The sequence below is a fragment of the Tasmannia lanceolata genome, unplaced genomic scaffold (assembly GCF_043159265.1).
Source record: "Tasmannia lanceolata isolate RefF3 unplaced genomic scaffold, GAP_Taslan_0.1 ptg000008l, whole genome shotgun sequence".
Lineage (NCBI taxonomy): Eukaryota > Viridiplantae > Streptophyta > Magnoliopsida > Canellales > Winteraceae > Tasmannia > Tasmannia lanceolata.
In genome coordinates this window covers 33,958,893-33,979,458 of record NW_027518685.1, presented here as the reverse complement: position 1 = coordinate 33,979,458, position 20,566 = coordinate 33,958,893, and the positions used below count along the sequence as shown (strand labels likewise).

The following is a 20,566-nucleotide window of genomic DNA, read 5'->3' as shown; positions in this document are numbered from 1 at the left end:
GAGGTGTTGTGTGTGTGAGATCATTGTTATGTTGATTACTTCATTCACTTCGAGGGAAAAAAGGTCTTCCATGATGATGCGTACATATACATACTACTATTATGCCATGATGATTTCAGAATTTACCTGTCTCATTGCACATGTATTCATTCATCCATTAGCTTACGATTCTCTTGGCAGGCCTGGATCCATAAGCTGACTCGTTGATACTATTTTTTTAGATCCTGAAAGTTGAGACGAGGCCAGGAAGCTTGGAGTTCAAGCGTGGCAGGATCAATTTGATTAACCTTATCTTCTTATTTATTTATTTATGTGAGTATTGTTGGAACATTGTAGTTATTGGTGTATTTTAATTGGGGTTGCGTTGTGAGAACTACACTAAACGATTGATCATTATTTTGAGATTTATGGTTGATTAGTCGTGGATCAGTGATTAATTAAACGTGGATGGATTATTTTTTGCCATTCTAGTTTCTGGTTACTTTGCCTTGCATGTCTGTGAGGTTGCTTGCAGGTATGCGACGCAGTCATGTGCCTGGTGCATATGGCTTGGTTCGGGGTGTGACATGAATAATTTGAGATTCATGAATTTGTTAAGAACATTAACCAATTTATAAAAGTTTAATTTATTTAATTATCATTCATATTATTTAGATTTGTCATATCCTAAATTTTGAGATACATTTAAAGACATGCTTTATGTCTTTAGCCGACCCCAACTAGTTTGGGACAGAGGCTTAGTTTGTGGTCGTTGCCATGCCCTTACTTGTGTTGTCGGCTTGTGGGCGTGACATAGATAAAATTCTGTGAATAATAAGCCCACGCAGGGAACTTAGTGTATGTTCTAGACATAATTATAATTATGTTGGAGACATAATTATAATTGTGTTGGAGACATAATTATGATAAGCTTTGGTATAATGGGGCTGCAAGAGAAGGAAGAGAGATAGATACCCCTCGTCATAGATTCAAGTCAATGATTAACGGCATATAAAATCAATTTAATAGAGATAATTAACTCACTGTTCATCATCACACACATATTCCCTATTGGAAGAAATGTCAACCATTCCCCATTCGCTAATGTCATGTTTTCGATCTTCACACTGATCACACCCACCACCAATGAGAACCCAAATCAGGTTACACGTATATGGATTCTTATTTCAACTGGGTGCATAGAAAATTAAACTATCTTATATTGATTATTATTGTTTAGTGTAATCACATTTCATCTCTATGATTTTCTAACGTTCACACTAGAGACGATAGGCTTCCATTTAGGCCACGTTTGGCAACTATGATTTTTTTTTTTCATGATAAATAAGTTTCTGTAAGTGGTGAGAGAGTGGGGTAGGGCAGGTGTGAGGAGGAGAGATTTGAGAGGGCATTAATGATTGGAGGGGGTGAGACGTAATTAAAAACAAGGAAAATCAATCATATTTTGGGTGGAGTTTTTTGTTTCCTTGTTTTTCAAGCTTTTCTTACCCTCTTCCTTAACCAGCCCTTCTCCTGTTTATTCCTCTCCCACCTCGTTTCCCATTGGGTAAGCTAATATTCCAAGTAAAAAAAGTCATGGAAGCCAAACATGCCCTTAGGCTCTGTTTCTTTAGAGCGTAAAACAAATTTTACATCCATTTTTAAAGGAAAATTGGCATAAATTTTGTTTTACACCCATTTTACATCCGAATCTGTCACGCCCCTGACCCCATTGTGTAGATATTGTCCCTACGCTCCTTGGTTTTGTTTTTTAGCAGCACTAATCGTGCCCGACCCATTTCGCGATACCGCCCCTTGGAGATGCTGAAAACACGTCTACATAGAGAGGGGAGAAATCCACATTTATAGCCCAGTAACTTTTCCTCTCTTTCTGATGTGGGATCTTTCAATCCTAGTAACTTTTCCCTCCTTTCCGATGTTGGATCTTTCAATCCACCCCCCTTAGGGCCCAGCGTCTTCGCTGCCACACCGTAGATCTTTCAATCCCAGTAACTTTTCCTCCCTTTCCGATGTGGGATCTTTCAATCCACCCCCCTTAAGGCCCAGCGTCCTCGCTGGCACACCGTACTAGATAGGAGGTCCCGCTCTGATACCATTATGTCACGCCTGACCCAATTGTGTAGATATTGTCCGGTTCTGGGTCGTCTACCCTCCCGGTTTTGTTTTCCATTGCCCGACCCACTCCGCGGGGCCCGCCCCTTGGAGATGCTAAAAACGCATCTACATAGGGAGAGGAGAAATCCACGTATATAGTACAATAACTTTTCCTCCCTTTTCGATGCGGGATCTTTCAGAATCCTCGTTGTAAAATTGGCATAAAATAAATTCTATTCTTATTTTCCAGAAAAAATGTGCCTAAAATTTATTTTAAACACTCATTTTATGTCAAGAGAAAGGGAGCCTTATAGAAAAATTTAAACCAAATAAAAGGAAATCCGTCGTCTTCTCACATACAGACCTATTTATTTCACCTGGTATATGAAAAACTACATTGGCATAATAGTAATCTCACTTCCCACCATACCATCTTTTTCTAGATGTCTGATGACTTACGTAACCATTGATGACATAAAAAAATCATTTAATTTTGTATGCTCTTGTCACATTCTAAAATATAGAAAGAGGGAAGAAAACAGCACAACTTGAAAATGACATGGGCATATTGCTAGCTACCTTAGTGCCAGCGAGAGTGAACGCTCTTGCAGCCATTGTCCAATAAACTAACATCTCATGGTTACAAAAATCTAGGGCAGTGATATCATGAGACCTTTTCATATAAGGCCATTTGTATTATCAAGGTGGGTCACACTATGGTAGACTGGGTCCCACCTTCGACCGATCAGAACGGTCCATCTGATTGGCCTTGCTTTGGATCGATCTCCTATGGCCCCAAGATGATGCCAAACATCTACTTTAACATCCAATTATGTGTACTTTTATCCGATGAATGTGAACCATTGGCTATATAGTTTTACTTTGTTAAACCATCATGACAAAAAATACTGATTATTTGATATTATAATTGGTTGATTGACTTGAATTTTGGGCTATGATCAAATGTACGGTTCTGATCAACCAAAAGTGGGACGCACCGTGTGCATCATGATTCACCATATAGCTCGAAGATACGGCCGATCTAAGTGATCCGGACCACCTAACATGTGGCCTAATGGTTGTAAGCAAAAAAGCAACCATGCACATTCAATGTATAAATAAACCTTCAATAGAACGGTCAATATCATTTGATTGATGATGGGGCCCATTAGATGAATGGCTATGATCTGGGTTGCATCAATAGTCTCACGAAGCAAGTCTTGTAGTACCAATTGCCTACGGGAACTGCAGCATTCAGAATAAATAGTTTAAAACTGACAGATGATAATGTGCTTCTCTAACAAAATAAGGGGTCTGCATAGTGTTGCGGTCAAAATTTAGTTATGGTTGAGCGGGAAGTGAAGAGCGGATGGACGATCTTGATCTGTCCTCACTACTTCGCCCTACACACCAGAGAATGACTTAAAGACCAACATGGAGGGGATACTCTGCGAAGGCCCTTCGATACTTAAGTCAGTGACCACCACAAATAAGGAAAACCCAATGGAATAGTAAATTTTTGGGAATCGTGTCCTTTACCTTTTGGATCTTATCCCTATTTATAGTGGTTGGGTATGATAGGGTAATTTGTAATTTCCTTTATGGTATGATTACCATATTGCCCTTGAGCGGATGGCAATGGGCCGTAAATACCGCTTCTCACAGGGGTCTTTTGTTGACTGCAGGAAATTACTTTGATGCCCTTTTGACAATTGGGGCCCTTTTACACCTGGAGTTCTCGATTGGATGGTTATTTTCATCCCTATCAGTTGCCCCCCACTCCTTCAGGCTGTTTTTGAGGTCTGAGGGAGTGTAGATTTTATTTTATTTTTTTGTATGAGGTCTTGGATGACCTCATTTGGCCGAGCTGTCTTGGCCAAGCTCTTTTTGGCCGAGCTCTTTTAGGACGAGCTCTTTTAGACGAGCTCTTTTTGGATGAGCTCTTTTTTGGACGAGCTCTTTTGGGTGAGCTCTTTTTAGACGAGCTCTTTTTTACGAGCTCTTTTGGACGAGCTCTTTTTAGACGAGCTCTTTTTAAACGAACTCTTTTTGACAAGCTTTTTTGGACGAGCTCTCTTGAGCGAGCTACAACTTAGGATTCTTAAGAATCCCAAAAATGCTGCGGAATACAAAGCTCGGCTGGTGTTTGAACGAGCTCATTGTCTGGACATCCTCCAACCATAGCTATTAGACGAGCTCTTTTGGCCGGACTCGTTTGTACAAGCTCCTTTGGCCGAGCTACAACTTAGGATTTTTAAGAATCCCAAAAACAATGCGAAATAAGAAGCTCGGTTGGTTTTTGGACGAGCTCATTATTTGGGCATCCTCCAACCATAGCTATTAGATGAGCTCTTTTGGCCGGACTCGTTTGTACGAGCTCGTTTGGCCGAGCTACAACTTAGGATTCTTTAGAATCCTAAAAACACTGCGAAATATGAAACTCGGCTGGTTTTTGGACAAGCTCATTATTTGGACATCCTCAAACCATACCTATTAGACGAGCTCTTTTGGCTGGACTCGTTTGTACGAGCTCCGTTGGCCGAGCTACAACTTAGGATTTTTAAGAATCCTAAAAACACTGCAGAATACGAAGCTCAGCTTGTTTTTGGACGAGCTCATTACTTGGACATCCTCCAACCATAGCTATTAGACGAGCTCTTTTGGCCGGACTCGTTTGTACGAGCTCCTTTGGCCGAGCTACAACTTAGGATTTTTAAGAATCCTAAAAACGCTGCAAAATATGAAGCTCGACTAGTTTTTGGATGAGCTCATTATTTGGACATCCTCCAACCATAGCTATTAGACGAGCTCTTTTGGCCGGACTCGTTTGTACAAGCTCCTTTGGCCGAGCTACAACTTAAGATTTTTAAGAATCCCAAAAACACTTCGAAATACGAAGCTCGGCTGTTTTTGTACAAGCTCATTATTTGGACATTCTCCAACCATAGCTATTAGACGAGCTCTTTTGGCCGGACTCATTTGTACGAGCTCCTTTGGTCGAGTTACAACTTAAGAATCCAAAAGACGCTGTGAAATACGAAGCTCGGCTGGTTTTTGGACAAGCTCATTATTTGGGCATCCTCCAACCATAGCTATTAGAGGAGCTCTTTTGGTCGGACTAGTTGGTACGAGCTCCTTTGGCCGAGCTACAACTTAGGATTTTTAAGAATCCCAAAAACGCTGCGAAATACGAAGCTCGGCTGGTTTTTGGACGAGCTCATTATTTGGACATCCTCCAACCATAGCTATTAGACGAGCACTTTTGGCCAGACTCATTTGTACGAGCTCCTTTGGCCGAGCTACAACTTAGGATTTTTAAGAATCCTAAAAATGCTGTAAAATATGAAGCTTGGCTGCTTTTTGGATGAGCTCATTATTTGGACATCCTCCAACCATAGCTATTAAACGATCTCTTTTGGCCGGACTCGTTTGTACGAGCTCCTTTGGCCGAGCTACAACTTAGCATTTTTAAGAATCCCAAAAACACTACGAAATACAAAGCTCGGTTGGTTTTTGGACGAGCTCATTATTTGGGCATCCTCCAACCATAGCTATTAGACGAGCTCTTTTGGCCGAGCTACAACGTAGGATATCTAGGAATCCTAAAAATGCTGCAAAATATGAAGCTCGGCTGGTTTTTGGATGAGCTCATTATTTGGACATCCTCCAACCATACCTATTAGACGAGCTCTTTTGACCGGACTCGTTTGTACGACCTCCTTTGGACGAGCTACAACTTAGGATTATTAAGAATCCCAAAAACGCTGCGAAATACGTAGCTCGGCTGGATTTTTGGACAAGCTCATTTTTGGATGTCCTCCAACCGTAGCTATTAGACGAGCTCTTTTGGCCGGACTCGTTTGTACGAGCTCCTTTGGCAGAGCTACAACTTAGGATTTTTAAGAATCCCAAAAACACTGCAAAATACGAAGCTCGGCTTGTTTTTGGACGAGCTCATTATTTGGACGTCCTCCAACCGTCGCCTTGCCGAGAGTAGCGGGTTTTTCGAGGGCATTAACGGTGATGGGAGTTGAGCTATGGAGGTTCGCAGCCCAGCAATGATGACGCGACATGTGGATGGTGTCTGTTAGTGGGTTGAAAAGACACGTTTATGGCCTCGATCTTCGCGTCACGCCTATATAAGGCATGGTAAAACCTCATTCTTCACCTTTTGTCTACTTTTATCTCAAATTTTTACTCAGGGGAGCCTCGCTATGAATTCGGCTTTCTTTCTGCTTTTCAGGATCAAAAACCCCTTTTTCTTTCCTTTTCGAGTAGGTATTCTTCATTTTTTAGATCGTCACCGTACTTGTATTTATTTGTGTTGTTGCTTTCTGCTTTTTTAGTCATGTCTTCCGATCCAGAGCCTGATCTTCCTTCTAGGGAGCCTATTATCGAGAGGGTTAAGGCAGATCCCTTGAGCATGGCTGTAGTTTGTGAGGAGCGAGAAGGTCCCAATTTGATTAGGGCCAAGGCTATGGTAGATGAGCCTGAGGCGGATAGGGTCATAGCCGATGATGTGCTCAGTACGTTGAAGTTCAGCGACCTAGAGTCCATTAGGGAGGAGTTCTTTATTCCTCCGGAATTTTAGTTAAGGCTATTCCGATCGGGTGAACGGGCAAGCAGATGTCTACCTGATATATGTGTGTACATAGAGACCTTGAGTGGTGGTTTTAGGTAGGGGTGAGCATTAGTCGGTTCGGTTTTTTTCCATTTCAGTTCGGTTTCGATTGGTTTTTTGGGAATTCGGTTATTCGGTTTCGTTTTCGGTTATCTAAAAAAAAATCGGTTAACCGAAATTATGATAAAAAACCATTTTTTCTAAAAAAAATGCATTATGTGCACTCCGGAGGATCATCAAAACCGTCCATTTGATTTATCACAACTTAATTAGGTTGTGTTCAAAAAATCATTTCGATCAGATGATCCTAGCCCTCCGATCCAAACCAGGATTTTGCTTTTTTTCCCTCTTTTTCTCCCACAATTAGGTTATTTGGTTATAACCGAATAACCGAATTTTTTTTCGGTTCGGTTTCGGTTGCCGAAATTTTGTAACCGAAATTATTTCGGTTACCAAATTTTGGTTATTTCGGTTCGGTTATAACCCCTAGTTTTAGGTTTCCCGTCCACCCCTTTATTGCGGAGGTCTTGAATTATTATAGTCTCGCTCCGACCCAAGTAGTGTCGTACTCCTGGCGGGTGCTTATCGGCTTCATTTTCGTTATGAAGCGGAGGGGTCAAGATCCCACTATTACCCTGTTCCGCCGATGTGTTATTTTGAAGAGGCACAAAGAGCACGGCTGGATGTACTTTAGTCAGAGGGTCGGCGTAGGGCTTGTCTGTAATATGCCCACTTCCATAGTTCCATTCATGGGTGGAAGAATAGGTATTTCTTCATCTGTTCCAGAACGAACTGGACTTTTAGTACAAGGTGGAGGGACATGTACGTAGATGAGGTCAATAAGGTCCCTCAGTTGAGTCCGGAGGAAGCGGTGGTCTTCAAGGATCTTTGTAATGATGATCCGGTGGATTGTTCGGAGATCACAGAAGAGAGAATGTTGAAGTGGTGTGGGGTTAGCTCTGCCACTGAAGCTCGTGAGTGCTCATAGGCCGAGCTATGACTTAGGAAATTTTTCTTCCTTTGTTTCTATTCTCATATTTTCCTTTGCCGTTCACAGAGATGGATGTTGCTGATCAGGCCAGACTAAAGAAAGCTTTGCAGAAGAGGAAGAGGAATGCTCTGACCTCATTTTCTATTGTTCCTCCAGTGAGATCGGGTTCGCTCAATGTTCGGCCGCCTCCGGTTCACGTTCCTCGAGAGGAGGTGCCACCGTGGTCCACAACTGCGGGGAAGTCTCCGGCGGCTCTAAACGCCCTCCTCCGGTCCCAGATCGGATAGGGGGCTCGCACTCCAACTATTGCTGAGGGGACGGCGGTACTGGCCCAGCCCTCTCTTGGGGGCCAGCCATCCCGTCCGGCAGTGGGAGATTTTGATGATGTGTTTGAGCTGAACTGGAATGTCCATAAGAAAGACACTGGTGTCGGGGACACCTATGTTGCTTACGAGATCATTTCTAAGGCCCGTCTTCCGCAGGACGTCGCTATGGTGAAGCACCAGGCCGTGGAGGTTCTTCGAAGGGGATGGGCCTCTTCTATGTACAATGTAAGTTGTAGTTCGATTTGTTCACCTCCCTTTTCTGTTCGTTTGTTTTCTTGATGCAGTGTCTTTTTACTCAGGCGATGGTTTATGGTGGTTCTCTGATGGACCAATCTTTTTTGGTTGGTGATACCATCACCGATCTGAACACCAATGTCGCTTCCTTGGAAGCGAAGAAAGAGAAGATCGAGGCTGACGTCCGGGCTCGGGACGAAGTAATTCAGAAACTCAGGGCCGACCTCCAAGCGGCGGCCGAGAAGGCAGTTCTGGATAAAAACGAGGCGGCTGAGTTCTTGCAGCGAGCTGAAGAAGCCGAGGCGAAGCTAAAAGGGAAGGTGGACCAAGAGGCTCAAGTCGGAGCCAATGCTGTAGATCGGTTCAAAGCGTCTCAAGAGTACAAAGACGCTATGTATGACTTCAGTTAATGATTGCAAAAGGAAAGTGGAGGAGAAGTACACCGATCTTGGCTTCGTGATTGGCGACGTCTTCATGTCTGGGGATGAAGGCGACGATGAGGAAGTCGTGGTCGTTACCTCTCCTGCCCGTTTTGGTGACGACCAGGAGGCTGGGGGCAGAATTTGGGTAAAGATGTTACCGACCCTGCTCCTCTTATCCACGTCCTTGGTGCCTGAGTGATACTACCGGGCTTTTTTGTTCTGCTTTCATTTCTTCTTTTTTGTACTTTGGCCAAGAGGCCCACCGTGTACCTCTTCAGATCTTTAATGAGAATGGCCTTTCTTTTTTCTTTTGTTACAAATCTTAGTTCGTCCATTTTTCTTTGATTTTGTATCACAGATGATCTATTTCATACGAACTACCACTCAGATTTTTTCCGAAATCCCTACGACGTTTCGTCACATGGAGCTCGGTTGGATTTTCGGATGACCTTATGTTGGCCAGCCTTCAACCATTGTTGTGGGGAGTTCATCCATTGGATGGATGAACTGGCCCATACGAGCTACAACTTGGGATTTTCTGAAATCCCTCAAACCTTGTGTCATATGGAGCTCGGTTGGATTTTCGGACAACCTTCCATTGGCCGGCCTCCAACCATTGTGGGAGGTTCGTCCATTGGATAGACGAATTGGCCCATATGAGCTACAACTTGGGATTTTCTGAAATCCCTCAAACGTTGCATCATATGGAGCTCGGTTGGATTTTCGGACGACCTTCCATTGGCCGGCCTCCAACCATTGTTGTGGGGAGTTCGTCCATTGGATAGACGAACTGCCCATACGAGCTACAACTTGGGATTTTCTGAAATCCCTCAAACATTGCGTCATATGGAGCTCGGTTGGATTTTCGGACGACCTTCCATTGGCGGCCTCCAACCGTTGTTGTGGGAGGTTCTTCCATTGGATAGACGAACTAGCCCATACGAGCTACAACTTGGGATTTCCTGAAATCCCTCAAACTTTCTATCATATGGAGCTCGGTTGGATTTTCGGACGACCTTCTGTTGGCCGGCCTCCAACCGTTGAATTGTTGGGGGTCTTGTTATCTCATCGTGTACGATCAGGATTTAAGACAAAATTCCGAAGACAAGAAAGTGATAGAAGATCTGAGTGATCATTTTCATTAACAAGATAACCACGGTCAGAAGCGGGTCATTACACCAACTTCCTCTTCCTTCTTTTATTGATAGAACCTTCAGAGGTTCTTAGAATTCCAGGCATGGGGGAGTATTTGGCCGTCCAGTGCTTCCAGCCAGTAAGTCCCCGGTCTTATTATCCTTATGATTTTAGGGCCATTCCCAATTTGGAGTAAGCTTCCCCTACCTTGGTCGATTGAGAGATGGCTGCCCGCCTTAGGACTAGGTCCCCAATTCTATGAAGCCTCTCTTTCACCTTGGTGTTGTGGTACCTGGCCATCTTCTGATCATATGCTGCCATTCTTATTCCCACCCTCTCCCTTGCCTCTTCCAGTAAATCGAGGTTAGTCCTCAATGCCTCTGGATTGTGTTGTTCATTGAAGTACTCGTTTCTAAGGGTTGGAGTGCCGATTTCCAACGGTATCAACGCTTCTGTTCCGAAGGTCAGGTTGAAGGGAGTCTCTCCTATCGCGGTTCTGGTTGTTGCCCGATATGCCCACAGAATGTGATACAACTTGTCAGCCAATCGCCCTTCGTGGTCATCCAGTCGCTTTCTTATCCCTTGCAACAGGATACGATTGGTGACTTCAGTTTGGCCATTAGTTTGGGGATGGGCTACCGACGTGAACCAATGCTCTATCACAAGGTCTGAACAGAACTTTTTGAACTTGGCATTGTCAAACTGTCTTCCGTTATCGGTTATGAGGATCTTGGGGATGCCAAATCGACAGACCACTATTTTCCAGAAGAAATTCGTCATGTTGTGTTCAGTGATTTTGGCTAGAGGCTCAGCCTCGACCCATTTTGTGAAGTAGTCGATTGCGACGACTACGAATTTCCTTTGCCCGCTAGCCGGAGGGAACGGTCCCAAGATGTCCATCCCCCATACTGCAAAGGGAATTGGACTTAGGATCAGGACTAAAGATGTTGCGGGGAGATGGTCCACTGAAGCGAACTTCTGGCATTTCTTGCACTTCTTCACAAGTTCTGATGCATCCTGCCTGAGAGTGGGCCAGTAATATCCTCTTCGGAGTACTTTATGTGCTAGGGCTTTCCCGCCTAGATGCTCTCCACAAATTCCCTCATGGACTTTTTGGAGTGAGCGGGTTGCATCGGCAGGTCCAAGGCACTTCAGATAGGGCCATGAGTATGCTCTTTTGTACAACTCACCTCTATGCAGAGGAAGCAAGCAGATCGCTGGATGACCTTACGGGATTCCTTCTTGTCTCCTGGCAGTGTCCCGTGCCTCAAGTATATGACGATATCATCCATCCATGAATGTTCTTGATCGATCTGCAGAACTGTTTCTTCCTTGTAGTCAATGCTCGCCTTCTTCAGCACCTCTATGTAGACTGCCCCCAGGTTCGTGTTTGTGTATCCCGACGAAGTCAATCGTGAAAGGGCATTGGCTTTTACATTTTTTGTTCGGGGTATTTTGACAATCTGAAACCTTCTAAATGTCGCGGCGAGGGTCTTTACCTTATCCAGGTATTTTGACATCCTCGACTCTCTGACTTCGTACTCTCCGATGACTTGGTTGACAATCAGTTGGGAATCACTGTGGGCACGTAGGTCATCCGCTCCGATTCCCAGCGCCAGCCACATTCCTGCAATAAGGGCTTCGTATTCGGCCTCATTGTTGAAGGCTTTAAAGAAGAAGCAGAGCGAGTATTCGACTGAGAGTCCGTCTGGACCGGTGAGTATTAATCCGGCCCCAGACCCTTGCTCGTTGGAGGAGCTGTCGACGAAGAGGTTCCATTCAGGATCTTCGAGTTGCTCTGCTGTTGGTTCCACTTCTTTGCCGCAGTCGCTGTTATTTCTGGGGCTTGTTTGACGCTCTGGGTTCGGTTCTTGGGAGGTAGGAGCTCCCCCTTCTGCTGTTGGTCCTTCAAGCACCAGATCCTGTCTTCCGATGGGTTCACTCGGTATGCTGCATTCAGCCAAGAAATCTGCTAATACCTGAGCCTTAATGGTGGGACGCAGCTTATAGGGGATGTCAAATTCGCCGAGCTCTACGGACCACTTCACTAGCCTTCCAGAACTGTCTGGCTTGTGCGATATTTGCATTAGTGGTTGGTCTGTGAGAACGTCAATGGTGTGAGATTGGAAGTATGGTCTTAGCTTACGAGCAGCCATTACCAACGCGTAGGCTATCTTCTCAATCCTGTGGTACCTGAGCTCTGCATCGTGGAGTATCCGACTGACGTAGTAGACTGGTTTTTGCCGTCCACTATCTTCCCTGGCTAGGACGGTGGCCAAGGTGTTTACGATGACGGCCAGATAAAGAATGAGTTGCTCCCTTGGCTCAGGCTTACTAAGCAGAGGTGGAGAAGTGAGATACGTCTTGTTAGATTTATTAAATAACCGCAAGTGCACGGATCGTGTAAATACGGGTCGAACTCAGGGAAGAGAAATCTAGTTGTTAATCCTATTCTTGTACCGATTAGAATACTAGCTATGATATAATGTTGCCTGGAATGGACTCAGGATTTCCGTGGACTTGACCTCGGAGTCAACACTATATATAAGCGTATATTCTAATCAATCTAAGAATCAAATTTAACTAAGATCTTTTTTATTTAAAATCCTAATTTAGGCAAAGTGTACGAATGTTCTAATGATCTCTTTTAACTACTTATCTAATTTAATTAGAAAACCAAAATTCTAAGGGCCTAAGTTAATTGGAAAATTGCAAAAGTAATTTGGAATAGTGTAAAAATCTTAATTCAATATAAAAGATTACTTAGGGTTAGAATCCACCATGGGTTTGGATTAGATTGATTAATTAAAACAACTCTTGAATTGGGTTGAAAATTCGATTAACTAGTCAATGAGGAATAAGATCAAAGGGATGTCATTCCTTATAAGTAATTAATCAAATCCACTCTCCAATTTACATTGATTATATAGAACTTTATATTTGTTAATCAACAATCATTCATACGAAAGGGGAAAGCCGATTGCATGAATGATTGGGATTTTTCAAACACAAAATCCTACACAAATTTTCAACTGAGTAGATTGATTTGATTATAAATATTTCTCCTTCCCCATGGCTTCAACTAAACCCTAAGTACTTAGGATTTAGTTATTCATGAAGAAGTGAAGAAAAATAAAAATAAAAGACATAGATGGGAGAAGAATTGCCATATAGAACTTGAAAGGAAATGAAACAAAAGCAAATTACATCCTCACTAACTTGAATTGAAACAAAATTACATTAAATTGTAATTTAAAATAAAGAGCAAAATAAGAAAAACTTATTATTTTTCTCCTTCAATGGTTGAATCATTGTCCTCCTTCAAGCCTTGATCGGAGTCCTCTCGTCGATACGAGTCCAACGGATCCGACCACGCGCGAATCGGAGTTAAAACCAAGAAGTTATGGTCCGTTGAAGTTTTAGAAAAAAAAATAAAAAAAACTGCTGAAGACGAGAGTGAAAATTCAAGAAGATGGGAGAGAGTTCAAGAGAGATTGATATATAGATTTTGGGTGAGAAGGGTTGCTAAATTAAGGGATTGAAAAAGATGTAAGGTGAAGATTAAAAAGCTAATCTTAGGAAACAAATGAAATGACAAGATTAAGGCTTGAATGGGCTTTCTATATCTCTTCTAAAAAACACATGGGTTACTTTCCTATTTTTTTCTTTCCAAAGGTTTGTCTAAAACCTTCTAATTATTTTGTCAAGCAACTTTTTAAATGGTAGAAAAATAATGAAAAGTTACCAAGTTGAGGAATATGTGCATTAAGGGACCAAATTGTCCCTATCTTTCGAATGAATTGTAATCATGCCATATACTTTCGCAAATGGCAAATCTACCATTCCTTTGTAATGAACATAAACAACTAATAATTTCCTTCTCCTCTCTTGATCATTTCAATCTCAACCATTGGAATTAAGATTATTTCTCTTCTCTTGTTTTTCATCATCCATCATTGAAATTTCATCTTTCAAAGCAAAGAAAGGGGGTGTGGCATTATCAATTTGATCCTACTAAAGCATCATGCCAATTCGGCCAACTAAGGCATCTTGGAACTTTGGATTCTTATGGCAATTGGTCATTTCTTTACTATTTTCATATGTTAAGCTCCATTTCCTTCATAATTCCAATAAAAATCCTGAAACAACAAAAACAACAAAAATATCTTAGTAGCACCGCTTAAAACATAAAATATGCATGCATCCTATCACTACCATTCACACATAAATGTGTTCATCACGTCTTCAGCTCGTCAAAGGCTGTTTGGCACTCTTGGGTCTACGGGGAATTCTTGACCCCCTTCAAAGCTTTGAAGAAGGGGAGACATTTCTCCGTGGATTTTGAAATAAACCTCCCAAGGGCGGTGATTCGCCCAGTGAGTCTTTGGATTTCTCTGATAGTAGTTGGCAAGCTCATCTCTAGCATGGCTCATATCTTCTCCGGGTTCGCCTCAATGCCTCTCTAGCTGACCATGAACCCCAGAAATTTCCCTACTTTCACTCCGAAAGCACACTTGGTTGGGTTCAACTTCATGTTGCTTTGTCTCAATACCTCGAATGATTCTTCTAGATCGGTGACATGCTGGTAGGCTTGAAGACTCTTGACGAGCATGTCATCCGCATATACCTCCATATTACGTCCGATTTGTTTTCTGAACAGCTGATTGACTAGCCTTTGATATGTCGCCCCAGCATTCTTCAGACCGAAGGGCATGACTCTGTAGCAGTACAAGCCTTGGTCCGTGATAAACACCGTTTTGGGGACATCTTCTTCACACATTCAGATCTGTTTGTAGCCTGAAAAGGCATCCATAAAACTGAGAAGTTCATGTCCTGATGTGGCATCAATGAGCTGGTCAATCTTCGGGAGGGGGTAGCTGTCCTTAGGGCATGCTTTGTTCAGGTCAGTAAAATCGATACAGATCCTCCACTTCCCGTTAGACTTTTTGACCATGACGACGTTGGCCAGCCAATCCGGGTAGTGTATCTCTTGGATGAACTCAGTTTGCAGTAGTTTCACGACATCCTCCCTTATGGCTCTTTCTGGTGCGAAGCTCCTTCTTTTCTGTTTCATTGGCTTGCAGGTGGGGTCGACATTGAGCCTATGGACGCTCAGCTTTGGATCAATCCCGGGCATATCTGCGGATGACCAAGCGAACACATCTGAATTCTGCCTTAGAAATCGGATTAGATTTGTCTTGACGTCATCTAGAAGTGAGGACCCGATTCTGACGACCTTCTCTTCGTCGTCGTTCTCAAAGAGCGGGATGTTTTCCAAGTCTTCGACTAATTCATTCCTTATTACTTGGGCCTCGTCTCCCAGGTCGAACATCTCGATCGGGAGTGATCCGGCCGCAGGCTTTCCTTTCAGGAGCGTTGTATAGCACTCCTGGGATTCGATCTAGTTATCTTTGACCTCTCTGATGCCTTCCGGGGTAATAAACTTCATCTTCTGGTGGTATGCTGAAGTGATGGCTCTTAGCAGGTTTTGCCCGGGCCTCCCCAAGATCGTGTTACAAGCGGATTGGGCTTTGACTACTAAGAACTCCATCATCGCGAAATTGTGGTGAGGGGCATTACCGACCCACATAGGGAGTTCCACAGAACCTTCGACAGATACGATGTTCCCAAAGAAACCGTACAGGTGGGAGTCGAAAGGTTTTAGGCGGGCTTCAGGAATGCCCATCTGTTTGAAAGCATGATAGTATAAGATATTGGCCGAACTCCCGTTATCCACCAATAATTTTTTCACGAGGAGATCGGATAAAATCATTTCAATGACCATTGCATCATTATGGGGCAGGATGACTCCTTCGAGGTCTACATCCGAGAAGGATATGGTCCGGTCTGTCTTCAGTCTCTTGCCTGGGAGGTGGGCAGAACTAACCTGCCTTGCATACGCCTTCTGTCCTGACAAAGAGGTCCGGCCTGCCATTAGGCCACCCATTATCGTGTTAATGACCCCAGCAGGCTGCGTGGGATGGCTCTCTTTGGTCGGACTCCTCTGTTTTTTAGCGTTTGACTGTGCAGGACTCAAATGTTCCGGGCTCTTATGAGGCGACTCTCTATCCACCGGCCGATCTTTTTTCTTGACGAAGTCCTTAGGTGCCCTCTTCTTATCAGGTTCTCAATCTCTTCTTTAAGATGGTGGCACTCGTCGGTATCGTGCCCGTGGTCCCTGTGATACCTACAGTATCTCAATTTATCTCTTTTTTGCTTCCCTTGCTCAGTAACTTGTCAGGCCATTTGAGGTATCATTGGTCCCTGATGGCCATGAGTATTGGTATTAAGGGGGGTGTATTTGTCCTCTCTCCTCCTTGGGCTTCCATCCTTCCTTTGGTTTTGATCCTCTCTTCGGTTCTTTTGGCCCTGGGTCGATGTACCCCTCTCTTCCTCCTGAACTTTACGCTTATTCCCATCGTCTACATCGGGTATGAGATTAAGTGCAGTCAGTGTCTCATCGGCCGTTATATATTTCTCAACCCGAGTTATGAGATCAGCAAGGGAGGTTGGAGCTTTCTTCACGATGGACATCCTGAAGTCCACGGACCTTACCCCACAAAGAAGGGCGTTCATGGCCGCCGACGGGTCCAAGTTTGGTATCTGTAGGGCTTCTCTGTTGAAGCGGGCAATGAACTCTTTCAGTGTTTCGCCTTTCTTTTGCTTCACTGTCATTAGTGACGCAACTGTTTTTCGGGTTCTCCCGCTGCTGAGGAAATGTTTCACCAGTTGATCTCCGAACTCCTCGAAAGATCTGATTGAGCCCGGAGGAAGACTTGAATACCAATCCCGTGCTGCTCCGATTAGTGTTGCCGGATAAGCTCTGCACATGAAGTCGTCTGACACGCCATGTATTAGCATCATCGTCTTGAATGTTTTGAGGTGGTCCACTAGGTCTGTTGTGCCATCGTAATGCGGTAGTTGTGGCATTTTGAACCCCTATGGTGCCACGGCTTGTAGGACTTCCTCGGTGAATGGTGGTTTGTTGCTGAAAGGTCTTTTGTATCCTGAGGAGGATCCCTTAGCGAGGTCCTTCAGTCAGTGATCAAACTCTTGCAATTTTCGATCTACACTGCCGCCTCTGCTGTGTTCTTTCTCTTTTCTTCTTTGAGGGCTTACCCGAAGCTTGTCCGAGGTCAACCCCAATTGACTGTCCGGGTGTGGGACCCGATCCCGCGAGAGGGTCGCGAGCGCACGAGGCACCATGCTCTCTCTTGGTCTCTTGTACCCACGCGATTGGCGTGTGCGTTTTATTATTGATTTTAATTACCCAACCAAGCAGGCAGCAACCAAGCCATAGGGTGCAAACAAACGTACAACCTAGTACCCATAAAGGCAGGGGTAAGCCGCCGAGCCTAGCAATGTGTGATTTAATTCATCTTTTCCGTGAACTTAGGATCACTAAGGCAATCCGAATTCCACACAAAAGAGAGTGACAGAGTCGCCACCTAGATGAGGGATCTAGGACCCATAATTGACCAGAAATCTAGACTTGTTACCTGGTTACGAGAATGGAAGGTATGGGGAGTTACCACCACATGCACCATTCCTGCCCGATAATCGGTCTTCAATTCCAAAAGTTAACTCTTTTGAATTTCTTTTAAATGGCTCATTTAACTCTATATTAATATGCGAACTACATGACATGCATCCTAAGATCTAATTTCAATGTAATTCCTAAATGTGTATTTTGATTTTCTTAATTTGTTTGAATTCAATCTAAGTGAAAGTTCTCCTAAAATTCTAATTTCATGGAAAGTCCTAAGTGATTTAATTACTTTTAATTTAAGGATTAATGTACAAAACCCCACTTATGTGTGGAGCCGACTCGTGATAGGTATGCCATCAAGCATCCAAGCTGCCTACTTACCCAAGCCTCACTGGGATCAGAGTCGACGTAGTTCGGTGCACCTGAACTAAGCTACTTATGCCTAACTCATCTAAGACACCGATCTAGACTGGATTGATTGTTTTACAGTTTAAGAGAAATTATTTAGTTCAAGTTGAGTAGATTTTATTATCCTAGGATTCCATCTAAGATGTTATATGGTCCTCTCTAAGTGCAAGACATCCCTTTGACTAATGCAGGTGAACCTACATCCTAGGTAACTAGGCTTGTCCTATGAGAAAAGTGAGGTGACTAGTGTAACTAGATCTATGGCACGGTTGCCATCCATGGCAAACGCCCGTGATGAGGCTGGCCTCCTACATCTATGACTCCCTAAAACTTAGGACACAACGTGACGTAAGTGTTCCTAAGGGGCCCTAAAGGTTCCTACGATAGGAGACCGTAATCCAACGGCTCCTAAGACACGGATCTAGTTAATTCGATTTGTTGAACTTAATGATTTTCAATTTTTGAGGATTTTTTATTCCTAAACATCTAAGGAATACCAAAGGCTCTATGGTTCGCAAGTTTCGGCCTCGGATCACAACCATGGAAGGGAATCGTGCTCTCAACACTTGTAAAATTTAGCACGTAGATTATAGTATCTTATTGCCTGGCATATTTCTCAGGATTTCCGTGGATAGTGGACCTCGGAGCCAATATCATACTATAATTTACGCACTCCAATTATGCAGGATTAATCGCAATTAGTATACGATTACGGTTGCGATCTCGGCAGTTAAATTGTCACAGAATAGACAATTTACAAAGGCAATCTATGAACCCTAAGGTTTCTGTTTCAAAAAAGTTAGGGATTACATTTATGATGAAAACTTAAGATTTTTTGGAGATTTTTATTGACTTTTGTATTGATTTACTATTAAATTGTGATTTAATATCATTAAGACCAGATTGCTAGGAATATACAGTAACCCTAAGCAATCGAAATCCAAATCAGTTGAAACGTTTTCAGTAACAAGATATGGATGATTGTGGCTTACTGGAAAAATTTCATAAATTATCATTAATATTTGATATCAATTCCCGATTTTTCAAAATCCAAATCAGTTTATAGATTAACACAGCAACCTATATCACATCACTTTTAAATTACTCTAAAATTTTACAGAATAAAGATATAAATGATTAAAGTTTACTGAAAATTTTGCATGAATTATCATTAAGATTAGATATCAATGTCCGATTTGTCAAAATTCAAATCAGATTACAGATTAACACAGTAACCTATAGCATATCAATTTCAAATCAACTTAAAATCTTACAGTATAAAGATAATCATGAGATTAGACTACTGTATGACTTTCATGGATTTTTGTGATGATTTGATGCCCATTTAAATTCACATAAAAATTAGATGAAACCAAAGAATTACTTAAAAAGCAAACCTAATGGTATCCTAAAATCAAATGAAAAATTCCAGTAGATATATAATAGATTATAGAATTTATTACCAAAATTTCAAAACTTAAAACTTAAATCTCCTCCATAAAATTGGTTTTAAATATAAGAGATCAATTTGTTTCCTAGGCGTTAAAACCCGTTTATTAAAATAAATTGTAAAACCTTATCAAATCTTTGTAAAATTAATTGAAAATATTTCTCTAACATTCCAGTAACCAAAGTTATTGGTTTGTAAAGAAAAATTTTGAAAATATATTAATTTAATAAGAAAAAGAATTATGGCACGTAAAACGGGGAAGCGATTAGAAAACAGTAAAAACCATATTTGTTTTAAAATATTTTTCAATGAAAACTTCCATTTATTATTAGGCTTTAATTCTGGAAAGTTTCATCAATTTTTAAAATGATTTGGTATTTATTAAAAATATCCGAACTTTAAAATAATTTATAATCTGATTAAATAAACTCAAAAAAATATGAAATTTTTTGGGTGATCTAAAAACCTTGTAAAACTACTGGAAACAAACTTTCACTAAGTTTGGACATGAGTTGATATACTTTTGGCTCCATTTATCAAGAAATAACCCTTTTCGGGGTTATTCTTTGAAAAATAGAATGAAAAATAAAATGGATGAACTGAGGTTGGAAATTAAGTTTCCAGTAGTTTTGTATTTTATATAAAGCCCAGAAAATATCATTTTTAAAAAGAACCATGTTTTCAAACACTTGCTTTGATAATCTAATTTAAATCCATATTGAATAAAAACAAAAGAAAACCATTTTTAAATGGAGGAAAATTAATTTTTGGATCAAATTTTGGATTTTGAAAACTCATAATCTATATTATAACATATTGGAATTTCAAAGAAAAACTCGTTGATTTGATCCATCAAAATTAAAACCCTAGCATGCTTTTTATACTTCACAAAGATGAGGAATCCTTACCGTTGATCGCGATCCTTGTCTCTAGGGTTGGTGATCCAAGATATGTGCTTTGTCCAACCCTTTTATACGCTAAAAAAAAAGTAGAAAGAACACTCCAATAATTCTTGATTGTGTGATGCCTTGGAGAAGAAGAAGGAATTCAAGAATTCCTTTTTGTCAAGAACACTTGAGAGAGAGATCACACTTAAAGAGAAAAAAAATTCTTGGGAGGAGAGAGAAAAAGGACGAATTTGGATTTTTTCCCCTCTTTTCTAGGAGTGTTTGCTTTGATTTTTATATAAAAAAAGCTAGGGTTAAGAGAGAAATAGTACTTTCCAATGTGAGAGCTCCCTTTTTGGCTTGTTTCCAATTTTCCCCTCTTGCTTTCTTTCTTTCTTGTTTCCAAATTGGCTTTGATTCCAATCTTAATTTCTTGTCAATCAAGACATACTATTCTCATTCCACATTGCTTCTTTGGAAGAAAACTTTTTTAAGCAATCATTCATCTTT

At 41.9% G+C, this 20,566-nt stretch overlaps 1 protein-coding gene across 1 annotated transcript; it reads right to left on the bottom strand.

Moving 5' to 3' along the window:
• Window positions 1-15,223: 15,223 nt before the first annotated feature.
• Window positions 15,224-16,752, bottom strand: LOC143882903 (uncharacterized). Its single transcript, XM_077386285.1, has 2 exons — window positions 16,206-16,752; window positions 15,224-15,750 (listed from the first exon to the last, which is right to left on the bottom strand). The coding sequence occupies exons 1-2, from the start codon at window positions 16,750-16,752 to the stop codon at window positions 15,224-15,226; spliced, it is 1,074 nt and encodes a 357-aa protein (XP_077242400.1).
• Between the last annotated feature and the right edge of the window lie 3,814 nt (window positions 16,753-20,566).

Excerpts from the sequence above, each read along its gene's own strand:
- LOC143882903 (XM_077386285.1), bottom strand. The coding sequence starts at position 16,752 with ATGCCACAACTACCGCATTACGATGGCACAACAGACCTAGTGGACCAC. Across the intron at positions 15,751-16,205 it reads AGTTCAGGAGGAAGAGAGGG|GCCGGACCTCTTTGTCAGGA; the intron begins GTACATCGACCC and ends GCCTAATGGCAG.